General features: G+C 42.0%; 2 protein-coding genes across 2 annotated transcripts in view; both read left to right on the top strand.

Annotated features, from left to right (window-relative positions):
• Positions 1-5,190: 5,190 nt before the first annotated feature.
• Positions 5,191-16,096, top strand: TRIM50 (tripartite motif containing 50). Its single transcript, XM_058164293.1, has 6 exons — positions 5,191-5,595; positions 6,703-6,798; positions 12,659-12,889; positions 14,245-14,267; positions 14,992-15,116; positions 15,492-16,096. The coding sequence occupies exons 1-6, from the start codon at positions 5,191-5,193 to the stop codon at positions 16,094-16,096; spliced, it is 1,485 nt and encodes a 494-aa protein (XP_058020276.1).
• A 770-nt stretch (positions 16,097-16,866) lies between these two features.
• Positions 16,867-19,737, top strand: part of FKBP6 (FKBP prolyl isomerase family member 6 (inactive)) — a 35,605-nt gene continuing 32,734 nt past the window's right edge. The window contains exons 1-2 of the mRNA XM_058164288.1: positions 16,867-16,875; positions 19,038-19,205. Of these exons, the coding sequence (XP_058020271.1) occupies positions 16,867-16,875; positions 19,038-19,205 (177 nt within the window). The remainder of the gene's footprint in view (positions 16,876-19,037; positions 19,206-19,737) is intronic.

Raw genomic sequence — 19,737 nt, 5'->3', positions numbered from 1 at the left:
ACGGGTCGGTGGGAGGCATTCGGTGGCAGCAGACGGTCCCGTAACTCAGATCATTATTCCCTTCGGTGGGAATAATGCAGCCATAAACATCACCGATGACGGTGACCTAGTTTGGGGAATGAAACGTCTGTAAGAAAAAATCCAAGATCAGAGCGAACCAAGGAATCCTCATTTCAACCGAGAACTACAAGTATTCTCCTTTATCGAAATATCAGAGTATTGGGCTGCAATACCTTGACTGTGTAGGAATTTATCACCCACCCCCCTCCTAGAAGAATGAAATATTTTAGAAAATATTTAAAAAGGCAAAATATATTTCCCTGGATGAGAAATGGAGAAACATGTTTTAAAGACAAAGCAGCTTCCTGACTCCCCCCCACCTTTGTCAATGGGCCATTAAAGCCTCAACCAAGCTCACTCATTTCCCCCCACCTTTGTCAACCATCATCTGCATCATAATAGAACCCATCTAGAACAGAAACTCACCACATGGCAAGGCTCAGGCAAGCTTGAGGGACAACCTACAATGTTAGCTAAGACCCCTAGACCACCTGGGAGTTTGACAACCAATCAGGATACTCTTCCTGTGCCCCAGAAAGTTCAAAGCTCAGAAAAAGCATAAAGCCAGGGAGCACACAGGATCTCAGCCCTTTTCTGTTCAGGATCTCAAGCCATGTGATCCTGGCCACCATTAAACCATCTTTCCAAGCAGTCTCCATGTTTCTAGTGTCTTTGTCCCCACTTGGAACTGAACCCAGATGGATATTTCTTCCAACAACTGAATTCACAACTTAGAGTGCAGAGAAGAGCAACAAAGATGATTAGGGGACTGGAGGCTAAAACATGTGAAGAATGGTTACAGGAACTGGCCGTGTCTAGTTTAATGTAAAGAAGGACTAGGGGAGACATGACAGCAGTGTTCCAATATCTCAGGGGCTGCCACAAAGAAAAGGGAGTCAAACTATTCTCCAAAGCACCTGAGGGTAGAACAAGAAGCAATGGGTGGAAACTAATCAAGGAGAGAAGCAACCTAGAACTAAGGAAACATTTCCAGACAGTTAGAACAATTGATAAGTGGAACAACTTGCCTGCAGAAATTGTGAATGCTCCAACACTGGAAATTTTAAAGAAAATGTTGGATAACCATTTGTCTGAAGTGGTGTAGCGTTTCCTGCCTGGGCAGGGGGTTGGACTAGAAGACCTCCAAGGTCCCTTCCAAATTATTATTATTTTAATGGGAGGATATGTTCAGACAATATTGCTACTCTGCCTTACCCCAGAGCCAGGATGATGGAGCAGGAGTGGGAGTCAGAGTGGGAGTGGGGGGAATGATTAAGTCCAAATCCACCTTCAGACAAGAAAAGTACCTGGAAAACTCACCATTTCCTCCCTCTTGCATACAAAGTTGTGTGAGAAAATAGGCCAGGTTTAAATACAAATTACATATGTCATCTTCAATAGTGGAAAAGATATAACTTGACTGTACTATGGGGAGAGGGAGCTATAATCTATTATCTTTAATGTTCTGTTCTGATTTTTTGATATGTAGTGGCTGTTCAGACAACACACTCAACAGGTTAGTTAAATACCTAGTGCCTTCTTTTCATAATATATTAAGGTTGATTAGTGACCACCTTGGTTAAGGTTTTGTCGTGATTTAATCTATTGGTTTACAGTTCAAACCAGTAAATTGGCTGATTCAGCAACCAACGAGACATGTTGCATCAAATAGCCCTTCTGTTTCCCATGGTTGCTATTTGGTTTTTTAAAAAAAAATCAGAACAGAGCAAAATAAAAATGGGGTAAAGAAGATACTTTAAACATCAAGCATCATGAGCCGCCGCTGCTGCTAGTAGCATCTTTTTCCCTGAAGAGGACTCACAGACTCAGCAGCTTTGTACAATTTGAAATGAAGACTTGAAGATTTCCTTGTTCCAGATAGTTAGATTGGTCATATTATGCCTCTATTTTGATCTGTTATTTTCCCTCATATATTCAAAATAAAGGACATGAAACACATGAGTGTTGCCCCTGAAGACACCCTAGATCAGGGGTGTCAAACTCAAGGCCCTGGGGCCAGATCTGGCCCATGGGGCTGTCCTAGAAACAGTAAAGGACTGGTCTGTGGTGCTTCTGCCAGCAAAAACGGGCTCCCGAGCTCCGTTTTCAGCTGCCACGGCCTCCTGCAACCCTCTGCCAGTGAAAACAGAACTCAGGAGGGCCGAGATGAGTTTTGCCCATGATATAAGTTAAGTGCCCCTGTAAACACTTGGAATCAAAGTTCCTCTTGCATATATTCCTGACACTGAACATGCAAGTTGGCAGCACTATGCCCAGCCTACCAGTTTCTGTAGTATAGTCAGCAATGCCTCTGCTACTGCCAATCCAATAGCAAGAGTTCCCATTCCTTGGCTTGCCTCAAAGTCAGAAAGACTGCTGAAAGCATACAAAGGAAAGGAAGAAGTCATTCAGTGTAATTGGGATTGGTCCCTCGGACAGAACATATGCGTACATTAGCCATCTCCAACCATATACATGGGCCAACTCCCAAATGTTCAGCAATGACAAATTCAGGCTAATGCACCAATTCAGGGAAGGCTGGTATAATGCATCAAGAGCTCCTATATGTTTAAAGTCTTATTTAAGGATATAAAATCATTTCTATGAAGCCAAAAGGCAGGTCCTAGATATGCAGGATTGATAATGTCAATCCTTTTTGTGAGGGGGATCTTAATGAATGTACATATTGTAAATGTAATCTAAAGAAGATTAATTAAAGTCCTTCATTAGTGTGGCTTTTCAGCGTCAACCTTCAGAAGTATGATGAGGATTAAGAAAGGGCATATGAATATCCGCATATACTATGGTGAAGAGGACAATCTGTAGAAATCTGTTCTACAAGGTGAACATTCAAGGAAAAGACTTGTGTGGGGTTTTTTTATCTCCAATTTTCCAAGAATACATTGGTCAGTCAGCAATGTAGCTGGGAGTTGCCTCTACAACTGCCAAAGATTAGCACATGACTGAAAAGGTGGCTGTTACTCTAGTTTGCTTTCTGGAGAGCTTTCCTTGAACAGAGGGCCATCAACTCCAGAAGCTCTCTTTTTGAAAGAATTAAAGGCAGAGACGCTTTTCTTGTCACTTTTGGTGGAGAAGTCTGAAATCTGCCATAGTAAAAGAATTATACAACAGGACGTTTTAATGTAATGTACAGAGTTTTGTCTAGAAATACTCTGATTAGAGGAGAAGGGAGTAGCAGAAAACTAAAAGGAGACGAGCAGCTCAACTGTAAAAGGTAGGAATATTTTATTTGGCTGCTTACTCTAATGGATTTAGAAAATATAGAAATAAAGAAAGATGTGATTTACGGATGAAAATGGATGTTCCTCCTAGAATTCCATTGAAATTTCAGCAAAAACTTCCTACAGGTAATAGATTCAGACCACTGACCTGAACTATTATCAAAAGTTAGATATCCTTGGATATTGGTCTTCAGTTTGTACAACGTAAAGAGGCAGTGAGACTTGCCTGCCCTAGGAATTATGATTCATATAACAAAGCATATGTTTGGGTGATGTGCTTTGAGCATTCAAGAGTTAATATAAATAGAAAGGATGGGATACTTTGATGGAAAGATTATGAGCAGATCTGGTCTATGTGAGTATTGGGGTTTTTTTTGTCATCTCAGAGCCCCTTGGAAGGTATCTTCTTCAACTTCCAGTCCTCATGGTACAACAAAAAAGCGGTCCCCAACCTTTTTGGCACTAGGGACAGGTTTCATGGAAGACAATTTTTCCATGGGCTGTGGGGAATAGTTTTAGTTTCGCCCAGCGCTTACCTCCGGCTATGTGGCCTGATTCCTAACAGACTGGTCCATGGCCTGGGTTTGAGGACGGCTGCAATAAAATATTGAATAGCTGTTTTTCTTCTTGGTAATAATTTTTTTCTTATTATTTTGAAGTTGGTCACATTTATTTTCAGTTTAGTTTGTTCAAGAACTGATTTCAGTGCCTGTGGTTGTTATGTACCATGGTTTCATAAATAGAAACATTTATGTATGTATGTGTGTGTGGGGGGGAGGAATCTATAGAGAGCAAATGTAATACAAATAGCTTCCAAATATGTCTGCGGTTTGGTGCAAAGGACACATGCATGATTCACAGAACTGAATTTGGTCATCAACAAAACGTACAAAATTTAAAACATTATCTCCTTCTAGCACCTGATTAATCTGTTATGCAAAAGAACCTCATTCCTCTCCAATATTCCTTTCTGGACATTTATTCTCCAAGATCATTTATATTTTTCGCTGCAATTTAAATGTCTTAAATAAATCATACATTTATCAACAATATAAGCAAAACATATGGTAGTCCTCGACTTAAAACAGTTCATTTAGTTACAATGGCACTGAAAATAGTGACTTATAACCATTTTTCACACTTATGACCATTGCAACATCCCAATGGTCGTGTGATTTACATTCAAATGCTTGACAACAGGCTCATATTTATGATGGTTACAGTGTTCAAGTATCATTTTGCGACCTTCTGACAAGCAAAGTCAATGGAGAACCCAGATTCACTTAACAACCATGTTACTAGCTTAACAACTGCAGTGATTTGTTTAACAAATGTGTCAAGAAAAGTCATAAAATGGGACAAATTCACTTAACAACAGAAATGTTGGGCTCAGTTGTGGTTGTAAGTTGAGGACTACTCGTATTTTATCAAATCTATAGCAGAATTTCTTAGAGAACTTAAGCATTACTCTTTGGCAACTAGCAGTAGTTGATGAGCCCCCCAAATAATTCTTTTGATGTTTCAAAACAAAGTAGCAAAGGAGGGCAGAAGTTGTTTTGTTCCTCTTAATAGCTATGGAAAAGCAGTTATCTGAACATTACGCTTTCAGCTTTCTTCCTCCTAAAACCTTTGACATCCAGAAGTTCTCAAAGTTCCTTAAACTTAGTTTGTTATTATTTATTAGTGTATGTTCTAGGGTACTTTTTTCTTCCTGTTGCCCTAAGATTGTATTAATTTCTTTATCCTTCATTTTATTGCCTATTGCAGGAGATAAGAAGGAAGAGCTACTCTTATCTTCTCCTCAGCTGCATCCTACATCTGGTGTTTGTTCCCTCTGGGCATTCATCTTCCAGGATTAAGCCAAGGAAAGAAGAAGTAAATCAGTCAAATGGCCCGGAAATTGAGCATTGAGCAACTTGAGGACCAGTTGATATGCCCCATTTGCTTAGAGTTCTTCAAAGAGCCCTTGATGCTACAGTGTGGACACTCTTACTGCAAATCCTGTGTAGTAGCTCTCTCAGGTGATCTGGAGAAGCAGATCCTTTGCCCAGTATGCCGAAAGGCTGTGGACTATAGCAGATCACCACCCAATGTCAACTTGGCTCGCATCATTGAGGCCATTCATACCATAGGCAACTCACAAGATAACCAAAAGTCTTGCCCTGACCACCACAATCCCCTCAGCCTTTTCTGTGAGCAAGACCAGGAAGTGATTTGTGGCCTCTGTGGCACCATTGGCACCCATCAGCAGCATAAAGTCATGCCCATCTCCACTGTCTACAGCAGGATGAAGGCAGGTGCTTGGAATGTGTATGCATGCGTATGACGGCACGGATGAAGTGAGGGCTTAGACCAGGGGTCTGCAAACTTTGCTCTTTTAAGATTTGTGGACTTCAACTCCCAGAGTTCCTCAGCCAGCTTTGAATTGAAGTCCACAAGTCTTAAAAGAGCCAAGTTTGCAGACCCCTGGCTGAGACCATAGGCAGAACCGAGACGACTGGCAATTTTGGGTGGGCCACCTTGTGTCTGTTGATTAGTGGATTAGGTGAATTTTGGTGTGATCCAAACAAAGACATTTTCACATACCAGTAATTAAGGGAAAGTTCTTCGTAAAATTAATGGAGTACATGAATTCTAGTAAAAACTGGTGTAGCTATTATGAGGCAGAAATCTATACTTTCCTTAACAGAATTTTTGTAGCTCTCTCCTCACACCATATATCCTAAATCTGTAGCTCTCTCTTCACACCATATATCCTAAGTTTCATAGGGTGGGAATTATGTAAACGTAAGGATTATGGATGATAGTACCCTGCGATCAAGGGCAGCAATAGAAAACAATGGATAACACTGTTACAATGAGGGTGATTCACAGAAATATAAAGACTAGGTGTAACACTCCCGGTGCCTATGAGTGCCTGATACTGAGTGAGATAAGAGATAAAACTTCCTTTCTTTTAAATGTAAGCTATGAAAAAGGAACCAGTGATTAAACACCCTCTTGCAGCATTCATATTCTATAATAAGGCACTATAGTTTCATGGTAGAAAGATTAGTTGTGCATATTTGAATATTAAATATACCCCAAATCCTGCATATTCAGTTTGAAGGATCTGATGACCCTAGACTGAGTGAGTCTCTGGGGATTTGATGATAGTCATTAATATAGATGATTCAAAATCTTATTGGAAGATTACTTCATGTGATCTCTTTTTCAAATCTGAACGTCTCCTAATAGCTACCATAATTGAGCAATCACATTTCTTTTGGCCCTCCTTATGAGCTTTAAAGAAGCATTTGGCGGTCATCATTGAAAAATATTTATTAAAATGAATAAACTTAGTTTTGTTTCTCTTACATCCTTTCCCCACAGGTTTAGCTAATGCAATTCTGCTTTTCAGGAGGAACTCTCCATGTTGATAACAGATGTGCAACAGCAGAAGAGAAGCCTTGATGAACATGTCAACAAATTGATGAATAACAAAACTCGCATCACGGTGAGCTTACACAGGCAGTTCATATTATGCCAGTGACTTTCTTAGCTGCCTTTCTTTTCATCCAAGATGTATGCATCACTGTGAATGTAATATTATGAGGTTTATTTTCTTTGTACGTTTGTGACTGATTCCCAGATCGGTCTGGACAACTATCTGGCCAAGTCCTTGCAGTTTTCTTGGCAAGGATTTTCAGTAGTGGCTCACCATTTCTTTTTTCCTAGGGCTAAGAGAAAGTGAATGGTACAAAGTCACCCAGCTGGCTTTGGGCCCAAGGCAGGATTAACCTCATGACCTCCCAGTTTCTAATCTGATGCCTTAACCACCATGTATAACTAGCTCATAAATACTATTATGACAATAAATAAGCATACTGAAGGGAAGGTATGGATCTTTAGAAATATTTTACAATTAATTTTAGTTTTCTAGTGATTGTATGCTGTATATTCTTGAGTGTTTGGGGGATGGCTCAGTGGCTAAGACGCTGAGCTTGTTGCTCAGAAGGTCGGCAGTTCAGCAGTTTGCATCCCTAGCACCGTATAAAGGTGTGAGCTCCCGTTACTTGTCCCAGCTTCTGCCAACCTAGCAGTTCGAAAGCATGTAAAAAACGCAAGTAGAAAAATAGGGACCACTTTGGTGGGAAGGTAACAGCGTTCTGTGCTCCTTCGGGGTTTAGCCATGCTGGCCACATGACTTTGCTCAGGCAATCACCAGGAGTCAAGATTGATTCAAAGGTACCAAAAACCCCATCCCCCACTGTTGCTTAACTGCTCATTTTAGATTTTTGACATAAAACACCCTGAATCCCCAAACAAATCAAGGTGAAATGACCTTTATGTATATCCAGCACTTTACTAAATTCTGAAAATTATCCTTCTATTGTTAACACTACCGGGGGTAGGGTGGGGGGACGCTAAATCTTTGTGGAATAATATTCAATATGATTCAATACATATTGTCTTTTTTCTTTATTTCCTACACTCAGCTAAATCTTGGGGCTGAATGTTGAATTACATGAAAGAACAAAATATAATTATTAGTTTTTCTGAGGAAGGCCAAGTCAAGAGGGTATGCTTAATATGCTTAAGGTAGGGGTGGGGGGGGTGGCGGTTGTGATTAAAGAAAGTCTAGAGCCGAGGGAGTCCACTGTGCCTCAGATATCTGGTTGTGAATCCCTCCTTGTGAAGTGGGGCCATAGGAATCAGATGGGTCTGTTGATCGCGTACCTGGCTCCTTGCTGCGTGACTACAGCCCTGCCTGAGCTGCTGGAGGTGCTTGCCGGGGTGGCAGTTGAGACCCCCAGACTTTTGGTCATGGGAGATTTCAACTTGCCATCGGCTGGCTTGTCATCAACGGTAGCTCAGGAGTTCCAGGCTTCCATGACGGCTATGGACCTGATTCAAGTAATTGATGGCCCTACACACATGGGGGGAGGCACACTAGATTTGATTTTTATCTCTGGACAGTGGATTAATGATCTGGTATTAGGAGATTTAGTGACGGAACCAGTGTCATGGTCGGATCATTTTCTCCTTCGCCTGGACTTTCGGACCGCTACTCACCACCGCAGGGAGACGGAGCCGATGCGTTGGTTCCGTCCCAGGCGCCTGATGGACCCTGAGAGGTTCCGGACAGAGCTTGGGCCGTTTCCTGAGGATCTGGCCCACGGCACGACTGAAGAACTAGTTGCGGCCTGGGAGCGGGCCGCGGCTGGGGCTTTGGACCGTGTCGTGCCTTTGCAGCCTCTGACTCGGCGTAGATCTCACTTGGCTCCCTGGTTCTCTGAGGAGCTGAGGGAGATGAAACGCCGGAGAAGACGCCTAGAGAGTACCTGGAGGTCTAGCCGTTCCGAGGCTGATCGGACACTAGTGAGTTCTTTTACTAAGACCTACCTAGTGGCAATGAGGGAGGCGAAACGTTCCTACGTTTCCACCCTCATTACATCGGCAGATAACCGCCCAGCCGCCCTGTTTCGGGTGACTCGCTCCCTCCTTCAACAGGGGGGGCGGGATGACCCCATACAGGGACATGCCGAGGAGTTTAACGGTTATCTATACGATAAAATCGTTCAGCTTCGGGATAGTTTAGACCAAAATTACGATGATCCAAGTGGGATGGCAGAGACACGTCTTGTTGAGGTTATTTGGGATGAGTTTGAGACTGTGGCTCCCAAGGACATGGACAGGCTACTGGGGAGGCTACATGCGACCACGTGTTTACTGGACCCGTGTCCTTCCTGGCTGGTGCTGGCTACTCAGGATGTGACACGAGGCTGGCTCCAGGGCATTATAAATGCTTCATTGTTGGAAGGGGTTTTCCCCGCTGCCTTGAAAGAGGCGGTGGTGAGACCCCTCCTCAAGAAGCCTTCCCTGGACCCAGCTGTTTTGGGTAATTATCGTCCAGTCTCCAACCTTCGCTTTGTGGCGAAGGTTGTAGAGAGTGTGGTTGCATGGCAGCTTCCCCGGTACCTGGATGAAGCTGTCTATCTAGACCCGTTCCAGTCCGGCTTCCGGACCGGTCACCGTACGGAGACAGCTTTGGTCGCGTTGGTGGATGACCTTTGGAGGGCCAGGGATAGGGGTTGTTCCTCTGCCCTGGTCCTATTAGATCTCTCAGCGGCTTTTGATACCATCGACCATGGTATCTTGCTGCACCGGTTGGAGGGGTTGGGAGTGGGAGGCACCGTTTATCGGTGGTTCTCCTCCTATCTCTCCGACCGGTCGCAGACGGTGTTGACAGGGGGGCAGAGGTCGACCGCGAGGCACCTTACTTGTGGGGTGCCTCAGGGGTCGATTCTCGCCCCTCCTGTTCAACATCTACATGAAGCCGCTGGGTGAGGTCATCAGTGGTTTCGGGGTGAGTTATCATCTGTACGCTGATGATACTCAGCTGTACTTTTCCACCCCGGACCACCCCAATGAAGCTGTCGAAGTGCTGTCCCGGTGCCTGGAGGCCGTACGGGTCTGGATGGGGAGAAACAGACTCAAGCTCAATCCCTCCAAGACGGAGTGGCTGTGGATGCCGGCACCCCGGTACAGTCAGCTGCAGCCGCAGCTGGCTGTGGGGGGCGAGTTATTGGCCCCAACGGAGAGGGTGCGCAACTTGGGTGTCCTCCTGGATGGGCGGCTGTCGTTTGACGATCATTTGGCGGCCGTCTCCAGGAGGGCCTTCCACCAAGTACGCTTGGTGCGCCAGTTGCGCCCCTTTCTTGACCGGGATGCCTTATGCACGGTCACTCATGCCCTTGTCACTTCCCGCTTGGACTATTGCAATGCTCTCTACATGGGGCTGCCCTTGAAGTGCACCCGGAGGCTGCAGCTAGTTCAGAATGCAGCTGCGCGGGTAATAGTGGGAGCGACTCGTTGCTCCCATGTAACACCAATCCTGCGCAGCTTGCACTGGCTTCCTGTGGTCTTTCGGGTGCGCTTCAAGATTTTGGTTACCACCTTTAAAGTGCTCCATGGCTTAGGACCCGGGTACTTACGGGACCGCCTGCTGTTACCTTTTGCCTCCCACCGACCCTCACGCTCACACAGAGAGGGCCTTCTCAGGGTGCCGTCCGCCAAGCAATGCCGGCTGGCGGCCCCCAGGGGAAGGGCCTTCTCTGTTGGAGCTCCTACGCTCTGGAATGAACTTCCCCCTGGTTTACGTCAAGTGCCTGATCTTCGGACCTTCCGCCGTGAGCTGAAAACGCACTTATTTATTCAAGCGGACTGGATTGATATTTTATTGGGGTATTTATGTCTTATGATTTTAAATGGTTTTAAAAAATTTTGGCCATGTTATAATATTTCTTTTTAATTTCTTTTTAATGTTTATACATTGTATTTTTACTAGGCTGTACACCGCCCTGAGTCCTTCGGGAGAAGGGCGGTATAAAAATTGAAATAAATAAATAAATAAATAAATGCTTGAATAAATTTCAAACTAATTAAGTAATAGAAGAAGCCAAAACTTTCAGGTTAAAAAAGGAAAAAATTAGTTTAGTAAGTTGACCAGCATCTTTGCCAACAGAATTCTAGATAGACTTAACAGAAAATACCTCCCAGGAAATTAGCTCACGATAAAGTCACCCTTGGAATTCTTTTCAAAGCACCTGACATTTGTTGTCAATATTGATTTTGTTGGATTAGTGGCAGTGATTAGGTGCTTTTCAGTTCCTAATCTGGCTCTTGAGGACATTAGGTCACATCTGAAAAATTCTAAATAAGTGCACCACCAACCGCTATAGACATATGGTAGAATGCCCAATCAGGTAGTCACTTTACTTGTCACAAAGACTCCCTGGAAACAGCCATCTGAATTATATCACACAGTGGACAGGATCCCAGAAGCACGTCAATAGAATAAAATAGCTAAATTGCTACATATTACATTTCATCAATATTTGGAAATGATTAAGTGCCCTCACATAATTCCAAGAAATTCTGATAAGTAATCTGTATTGAAGTAAAGAAGTCAATATTTAGGAACACTATATTTAGAAACAATACTCAAATGTTTTTGCATGTTTCTTGTTCCCACCTCTATGAAAGTGACTACTGTATTTAGTAATGGTTTCTGTCTCTTTTTTTGCTTATAGTCAGATGTGCTATTGTGTTGCCTTTCACTGATGAATGAGAATTCTTCTAATATAGGTCTTAACAGACCCTCTCCAAAGCTGGAACAACCCAGTTCCAAAGTTCCCAGTTCCCCATGGTCACATGACCAGGTGCTCAGCAAGCAGCCCGCATTTATGGCCATTTGCAGCGTCTTGCAGTCACATGACATTTTACAATGTTTTTCCCAAAAACCTTACCAGTTTTTGGCAAAAACAGCCCATAGCAAACAATGGGTTCAATTTATGACCATAGCATTCGCTTTGTGACTGCAACACCCATTTTACAACTGCAGCATTCGCTTAACGATCACTGCAAAAAAGTTCATAAAATTGGTTCAACCACATGGGTGACCCACTTTACGACTGTCATGGGCAGGCTCCATTAGGGTTGGAAATTGAGGACTACCTGTACATACAGTCTACCTCTTTCATTCATTTCTATCACAAGTTACTCATCATTAATTCAGCTTAGCAGGCAACTCCAGATTTGTAGACTGGAAACACATTATGCCAAGCTGTGACTAATTCAATAATAGCTTGTTTAATAAATCACCGTTTGCATAATTCACCAACCCATAAATGATGTGTTAAAAATAATAGTTGAGTTCCCAAAATATGCTAGGTCAAAAATTAACCAGCCACATTATGGTTTTATACTGCAACATTTGGACTCAATAACAGAGTATTCAGAAATAGGAAAAAACTAGATTGTGTTCGCATCCAGTCTTTTCTGGCCAAAATATTAGCTCATTGGTCCTTGTGTCCCTTTCTAATGGAAACTGTGTAGTATAAGCTAAGCAGTTTAGGTTGCGTGGAAAAAGGAGCCCAAATTGTTCCTGTAAGGAATTACAAATCCAATCTAGTTCCATAATCCAATTAATAATTGTTGAGGGGAGGAGGAATATTGGACAGGTAGGTAACAGGTATGTAAAAGAGGGAAATAATACTATATCAAATTCTTTAGTGTGCAAATTGAACTTATCTCAGGATCAAAGTATCTCACACTAGTTTGATGTGAACGACTGATTTTGTCATATTTCTGCCCATTAGAGTTATCATAACTGATAGCTGCAAAGCAATTGACTCCTGAACTAAGATTGTAAGGCAGGAGTGGCTGACAGCATTAGATATTACATTGAGATGGTCATCAGATTTCTCACATTTTAGTATTATAATAATGCCCACTCCAACCCCACATGGGCCCAACTCAAACTAAGTCTTGCACTGTTCTGATGATACTTGGTGATATTTCGTCCCATACAGAATGAATCTGATGTCTTCAAGTGGGTAGTCAGAAAGCAGTTCCAGGATCTGCATAGATACATCGATGAAGAGAAGGCCAGATTCCTGGGGCAGATAGAAAGGAAAACAACCCGTATCATTGCCTCTATTGAGGTTCAGGTGAGGCAGAGAGCAGACACCCTTCAGAAGCTAAAGGAGCTAGAGAGCTCCCTGGAGAAATTCAACAATGAAGACCAGCTGGATTTTATACAGGTATGGTTGTTTATCTGCTTGCTGTAAATAACTAGGGACATGCTAAAATATGCTGTCAGCAGCAGAAAATAAAAATTGCTAAAGACCCCTACTCAGAAGTAAAAAGCAGGCCGAAAGAGACATACTGGAATCTGAGGAACCTAGAGAGGTTTAGAATTAGCATTTAGACCTATCAAGAGGCCAAAATTATCTCGCAATGTGTTGGAGCGTAAACGCCTAGCCATATCGAAAATTAGCGTCGTCTATTAGAAGACTAAATCTTCAGATTACAGTACAGATAGTCCTCAATTTACAAGAGTTCATTTAATGACCATTCAAAGTTACAACAGCACTGTAAAATTAACTTATGACCATTTTTCATACTTACGACGATTGCAACATCCCCGTGGTCACATGATCAAAATTCAGATACTTGGCAACTGCCATATTTATGATGGTTGTAGTATCCCAGGGTCATGTGATCACCTTTTGCAACCTTCTGACAAGCAAAGTCAGATTCATTTAACAATCGTGTTACTAACTTAACAACGGCAGTGATTCATTTAACAAATGTGACAAGAAATGTGATAAAATGGGGCAAAACTCACTTAACAAATTTCTAACTTAGCAACATAAATTTTGGGGTTAATAGTGGTCGTAAGTCAAGGACTATCTATGAAGGGCCAAGAGCCCTAGTAGCAGGGCAATGATGCAGAGTAGGCAGGCGTATATCACACAGGTCACACAGATTAAGGATAGGATTTCTCATTTTCTCAGGCTTGGTGGAAGAATTGGAGGGTTTACTTTTTTATACTTTATATGAAACCTATTTTTTTATAGATTTCCTTCTTTAAAATGGCAGAGAACTCTACTGTTCGGTTTTTCAATTATGGTTAGAGCAATCAATTATAGCTGATATTAAAAAAGGCCGTCCACCCTTGATCTAAGAGTAAGCATAATTCAAGATAGTAATGAAAGTTTTAGGTGCTTCTTTACAGCCTAGATCAGGGGTCTCCAACCTTGGCAACTATAAGCCTAGAGGACTTTAATCCCAGAATGCCCCAGCTACCTTTGCTGGCTTGGGAATTCTGGGAGTTGAAGTCCTCCAGGCTTAAAGTTGCCAAGGTTGGAGATCCTTGGCCTAGATTTTGAAGGGTACATGCAAATAAGGGCCTGTAGTTCTGTTGCAGTTAAGGAATGTATACAGTAAGTATGCAAGAATTCCAAAGTTTACAGGAGTAAATATGGATCCCAACTGCTCAGAGAACTCAATAGTCCCATTCATTTTCTCCCATCTTCCTCCTCTCCTCACAGTCTTCAGTATACATTTAAATAGCACAAGTGCACTAAATCTGTCTACATCTGTCTCTTTACAGAAATATGGATCTCTTCCCTCCAGGTATGTAAAATAAGAGTGTATGAAAGAGAAACAAAACACTGTCATTCTAAGATGTGTTGTAAAGAAAATAAATGCCTTTACAGAAAAAGTGTCAAAGAAGAGTTGAGCAAATGCATTTGTTAGCTTTTTCGAAATTCTTATTAAGAAGCACGGTAACAGAATCCATGCTTTTTTAAAAGCAAAATATGTGTACAATATTCCACATTCTCAGCAGACTGAGACACGTTTCAGCAATTCCAATGTGCTGGGCGTATTTACTCAAAAAGTAAGTGCTGCCATGTTCACCAAAATTTAATGAGACAGATATGCAATGGATTGCAAGCTCCTGCAAAGCTGATGGCTGTGAAATTATGAGAATTTGAAGAAGCCTTAATATTATTAATTTCCAACCCCAAACTCATTAATTTCAGAGCATATGGGCTTTCAGACAGAGTGATTTTATGAAGTAATCTCTAGGCTTCAAGACTAGAGAGATATTTCCCAGATCTTCTAAATGGGATTCTTGAGATATGTGCTTTCTGCCTTCAAAATTATACAGTATATACTGCCACAATGTTCATACATATACACCTTCCTGCAGAAGGATAAAGTAGTTGTTTTTATGTTCTGAGTTCTTGTTCAGAATTTTCAGTCCCATCAATTAAGATACGAATTGAATATTTTAAAAGATTTATGAAGTATTTGAGATTGGGAAAAATAGTAATGGAAATTAATACGTATCCAGGTCTGAACTTCCCTATCAGCACCCAGCTGAAGGCATGTACAGTGCGGTTTGTTTCAAGCCTGACTTCCACCAAGAGGATGTAAAGATGATGGTATGGAAGCGTCTGCTCCGTAAAGTCCTTCCAGGTATGGCTGCTGTTGGAGGAGAGGAAGAGGGGAGACTGTCTCATGACCACTTCCACATACAGCACTTAAAAACATTTGTGAATCTGTGTCTTCATCATGCATTATTGCTTTTCAGATATTAGAATTAAGAGGAATGGGGTTGAGACTGTAAAGCTAACAAATTGCAATGGGTTTTGAGAGTGCCATCTAGGTTTCCTGAGTTCTGCAATCACTTGTCTATTATGAAAAATTGAGGCCCATTCATATAATTCTATTCTATTCTATTGAGGCTTATTCTATTCTGTTCATATAAAGGAGGCCTGATCACCTCAGCTGAACTTTCTGAATATTACCCAGGATTCCTCAAAGAACTTTGATTTTTACCCCTTCTCATAGCTCCAGAAACACTGAAGCTGGACCCAGCGAGTGCTCACCCAATGCTCGAGCTGTCCAAGGAGAATACCATGGTGAAATATGGCCTGTTCTTCCAACGGCGAGATAGCAATCCTGACCGCTTTGACTACAGCAACTGTATCCTGGCTAATAAGGGCTTCTCCTGGGGAAAGCATTACTGGGAGATTATTGTGGGCTCCAAGAGTCACTGGCGCCTGGGCATCGTCAAGGGCACAGTCAACCGCAAAGGCAAACTGAATAAGAGTCCAGAAAATGGGGTGTGGCTCATTGGCTTAAAAGAGGGCAAAGTATATGAGGCCTTCAATACCAGCAGATTGGTTTTGCCGATTTCAGCCCGACCCCAACGAATTGGGGTCTATCTGCACTATGAGAAGGGAGAACTGACCTTCTACAACGCTGACAGCCCAGATGAGCTGATACCAATCTATACTTTCCAAGCAGAATTCCAAGGCAAGCTATATCCCATTTTGGACATGTGTTGGCATGAGCGGGGTATCCATAACAACTTACCCATTATAATACCCACTCCCAAAATGCTGCAGCCTGAGGATGACTGCACCAATACTGATGAGCCCACCAAGTTATAATAGGAAGTCTCCATTTGCTACTATTGTGTCAAGTTACCGGGTGAGCTCCAAACTGTCTTTATGGGAGCAATAAATGCAAACCAAACTAAATAGAACTCATTCAATGTAAAGAATTTCTAGAGACTTGCTTCAGGACGTTGTTTTGTTTTTTAGCGCACCTGACTATGTAAGGGCATCCTGGCTTTAAGGGGCCAAATCAAGACCACATATACATTTTTTCAATTTATTATAGTCATAGACCAGAGTCTCTGGTCTGAACTACCTATAAAGCAACAGAGCGAACTCCATGCCAAAATGTAGCCTCTCAATGAAATCTATACTTTCCACTGTTTAAGGATAGTTAAGTACAAAAGGAGAAGAGTTTAGTCCAAAATTACAAGAGCTCAGTTGAAATGAACACTATATTTCCATTGTTTTCAGTGGGTTTCTGCAGAATAACTTCCTTGTGATGCATTGTTTGTGGCCCATGGAGGAGTTCCACTGGCATTCTAGGAAATGATGCTCAGAATCTATTGCTTGGAACAAACATCTCACTTTGCCTCTAGGCTGCTTCTGGGAAGCCTGCCAGGCAATCGATTTCAAAGGGCCACTTTTTTCCCTCTTTCTGCTTTTCAATCTTTTTTTTCCTCCATTGTTACCCATTTTAGCAAGTTGTACAAATCTGAAAGGCTAGATACACTGGATTTTCTAGAAAGTACTAGTTCTTACTGTTATTTAAATTAAAATGCCCAAATTAATATTTCTATTCTAGAGTTTCAAATAAGACCATAATGAATGCAGTAAGTAAATATTTCACCAAGATTGTAAAAAACTGCAAGCTAATACTTAGCACTCTCATTATGCAAATATAACTAAAAGGATGAGGTATTCATTAATTTCTATCTGTACATATTAATACATTAAATTTGTTTGCTGTGAAGATTTTTTTCAATTTTAGCACTTGCTTATTATGTCTCACCTCTTCTCTTTGCTATTAATGGTTTCTATTTGCTTTTAGTGGTTTAAAAGCCAATACTGTATTTTAATCTTTTATACTGAATAAATTGATTTTACAACTTTTTACTGTAGAAATATACATTCATATTTTGCAATACAAAATTAGAAGTTACAGAATTTCATTACAAGTTGTTTTAAGGCCCTCTTCTGGGTTTTCTATATTGTGAACATACATACATTCCCATCATGCTGCTCCCTTTCAAGATAAGAAGGTGCAAAACAGGTGTAAGACTATAAACAAAGTAAAAGTATCAGGTAACAAAAAGGGTAAGTTTAGCTAAATCTACTTTATTCCAACCAACTTTTCCCTTATGCACATTTATTTGAAAATTTCACAATTTTCCCTAAATTTATTTCTGGATGTTCCATTACATTTTTTAAAATGACATGCAACAATCACTAAAAATTCCTGCTATCAGACATACCCACACCAACTTTTGTGTGTGTGCCTTTGAGTCAATTGGAGACTCCTGATGACTGCTTGGACCAGTCTACAATTTTCTTGGCAAGGTTTCAAAAGTGGTTTGCCATTGCCTCCTTCTTAGGGCTGATCCGAGGTCACCTTGCTGGCTTTGTGCTTTAGGTGGGACTAGAAATCAGTCTCCTGGTTTCTAGCCTGGGATTTTAACTACATACTATACCACACTATACCACACTTGACTCTCCAAAACAATCTAAATATCAATTCATGCTTTCTGTCATATCGGTTCTTAGAGTATACAATCCATAACAGAGTTATAAAGGATCAACCAGCTCTATCCAGTCTCAAAGTGCTGTTTTTCAGACAAAACAGTTCTCTAACTGACCTGGCCCACTTTATTTTGTGCTATAAAGCAGAAAAAGAAAGAAGCCATATTGATTATGAAAGAGAAAGGCTCAAAATCTATTTGAAACAACATATTTATTTATTTATTTTTATTTTATTTTATTTTATTTGTCATAAATACATACATACATAAGCATAAGCATGAAGCAACTATACAACTTATAAGCATATATCTGAGTATAAGCATGTAATAACTATATAAATTGTATATAATGAAAGGAAACAGAAGGACAGGAACGGTAGGCACGTTTGTGCTCTTATGCCCTTATAGACCTCTTAGGAAAAGGGTGAGGTCAATAGTAGACAGTTTTTGGTTAAAGCTTTGGGGACTTTGAGAAGAGACCATTTTTTAATATTAATATTAATATTATTAGTTATATTAATATATATTATATAATTATTATTTAATAATTAATTAAGTAATAATTATAATTAATAATCAATTATTAATAATTAATAATTATAAATTAATAAATATATAATTATTAATATTAATATTAATATTTGAGATATTAGCCTCACTGAAGCTGAGAATACAAAACACAACCTTTGGAGTTTGAAAAAACTCTTCCAAGGTTATTTTCACAAGCACAAGAAAGCAAAGACGGAATATATGCCATGTGCTAATGTGGAAGTAAACATGTAAAATGTCAAGAGACAGAGGTGACACTGGCTGCATTAAAGAGCCATGGTGGTGAAGTGGTTAGAATGCAGTACTGCAGGGCTAACTCACTGCTCACTTCAGTTGGATTCGGACCGGTTCCAGGTTGACTCAGCCTTCCATCCAGGGGTGAAATCTAAATTTTTTTGCCAGAGGTCCAGTGGGCGTGGCTTGGTGGGCGTGGCTTGGGGTGTGTGACTGGGTGGGCGGGACCAACATGACATCACTCACATCACTCTTTCTTCTCTTTCTCACTCTTTTCCTTTCTCTTTCTTCTCTCTCTCTCTCTCTCTCTCTCTCCCTTTTCCTTCCTTTCTTTCTCTTTCCTTCTTCTCTCTCTCGTCAGCCCCGCTGCGTGGGGGCTCTCATTCTGGCGGGGATGGCAGCTGATGGAGCTAACCGCCCCACATTCCAGCCACCCAGGAAGCCTCACCCTCCACCGCTCCACTTCTTACTAGCCCTGCATCCTGTCGCTCGCTGGTGGCTCCCACTCCTGCTCGCTGCTTCTGGGACCGCTGCTGAGACCTCAGATCTCCTCGTTGCTGCCTGCTCCCTACCACCTCTCAGCTGAGAGGCGGACAGGAAACAGCAGGCGCTCAGGTCGGCACTGGCCGCTTCCACGCCTGGTCAGAGGCCCCAAGCCTGATCGGGAGCAACCCAGGCTGCTCAGGGCGGCTTGCCCAGGAGTAATCAGAACTCGATAGCCCAGGCAGCACAGGATTAATTAAGGCTTGCTAGTCCTGATGAGGTGTAGCTGGGGCTGTGCACCGGTTGCATGGCAGCTTCCCGGTACCTGGATGAAGCTGTCTATCTAGACCCGTTCCAGTCTGGCTTCTGGACCGGTCACCGTACGGAGACAGCTTTGGTCGCGTTGGTGGATGACCTTTGGAGGGCCAGGGATAGGGGTTGTTCCTCTGCCCTGGTCCTATTAGATCTCTCAGCGGCTTTTGATACCATCGACCATGGTATCTTGCTGCACTGGTTGGAGGGTTGGGAGTGGAGGCACCGCTATCGGTGGTCCTCCTCCTATCTCTCCGACCGCTCGCAGACGGTGTTGACAGGGGGCAGAGGTCGACCGCGAGGCACCTTACTTGTGGGGTGCCTCAGGGGTCGATTCTCTCGCCCCTTCTGTTCAACATCTACATGAAGCCGCTGGGT

The sequence above is a fragment of the Ahaetulla prasina genome, chromosome 1 (genome assembly GCF_028640845.1).
Source record: "Ahaetulla prasina isolate Xishuangbanna chromosome 1, ASM2864084v1, whole genome shotgun sequence".
NCBI lineage: Eukaryota > Metazoa > Chordata > Lepidosauria > Squamata > Colubridae > Ahaetulla > Ahaetulla prasina.
The sequence above is the reverse complement of the archived record's forward strand: the minus strand, read 5'-3'. Positions and strand labels throughout refer to the sequence as shown.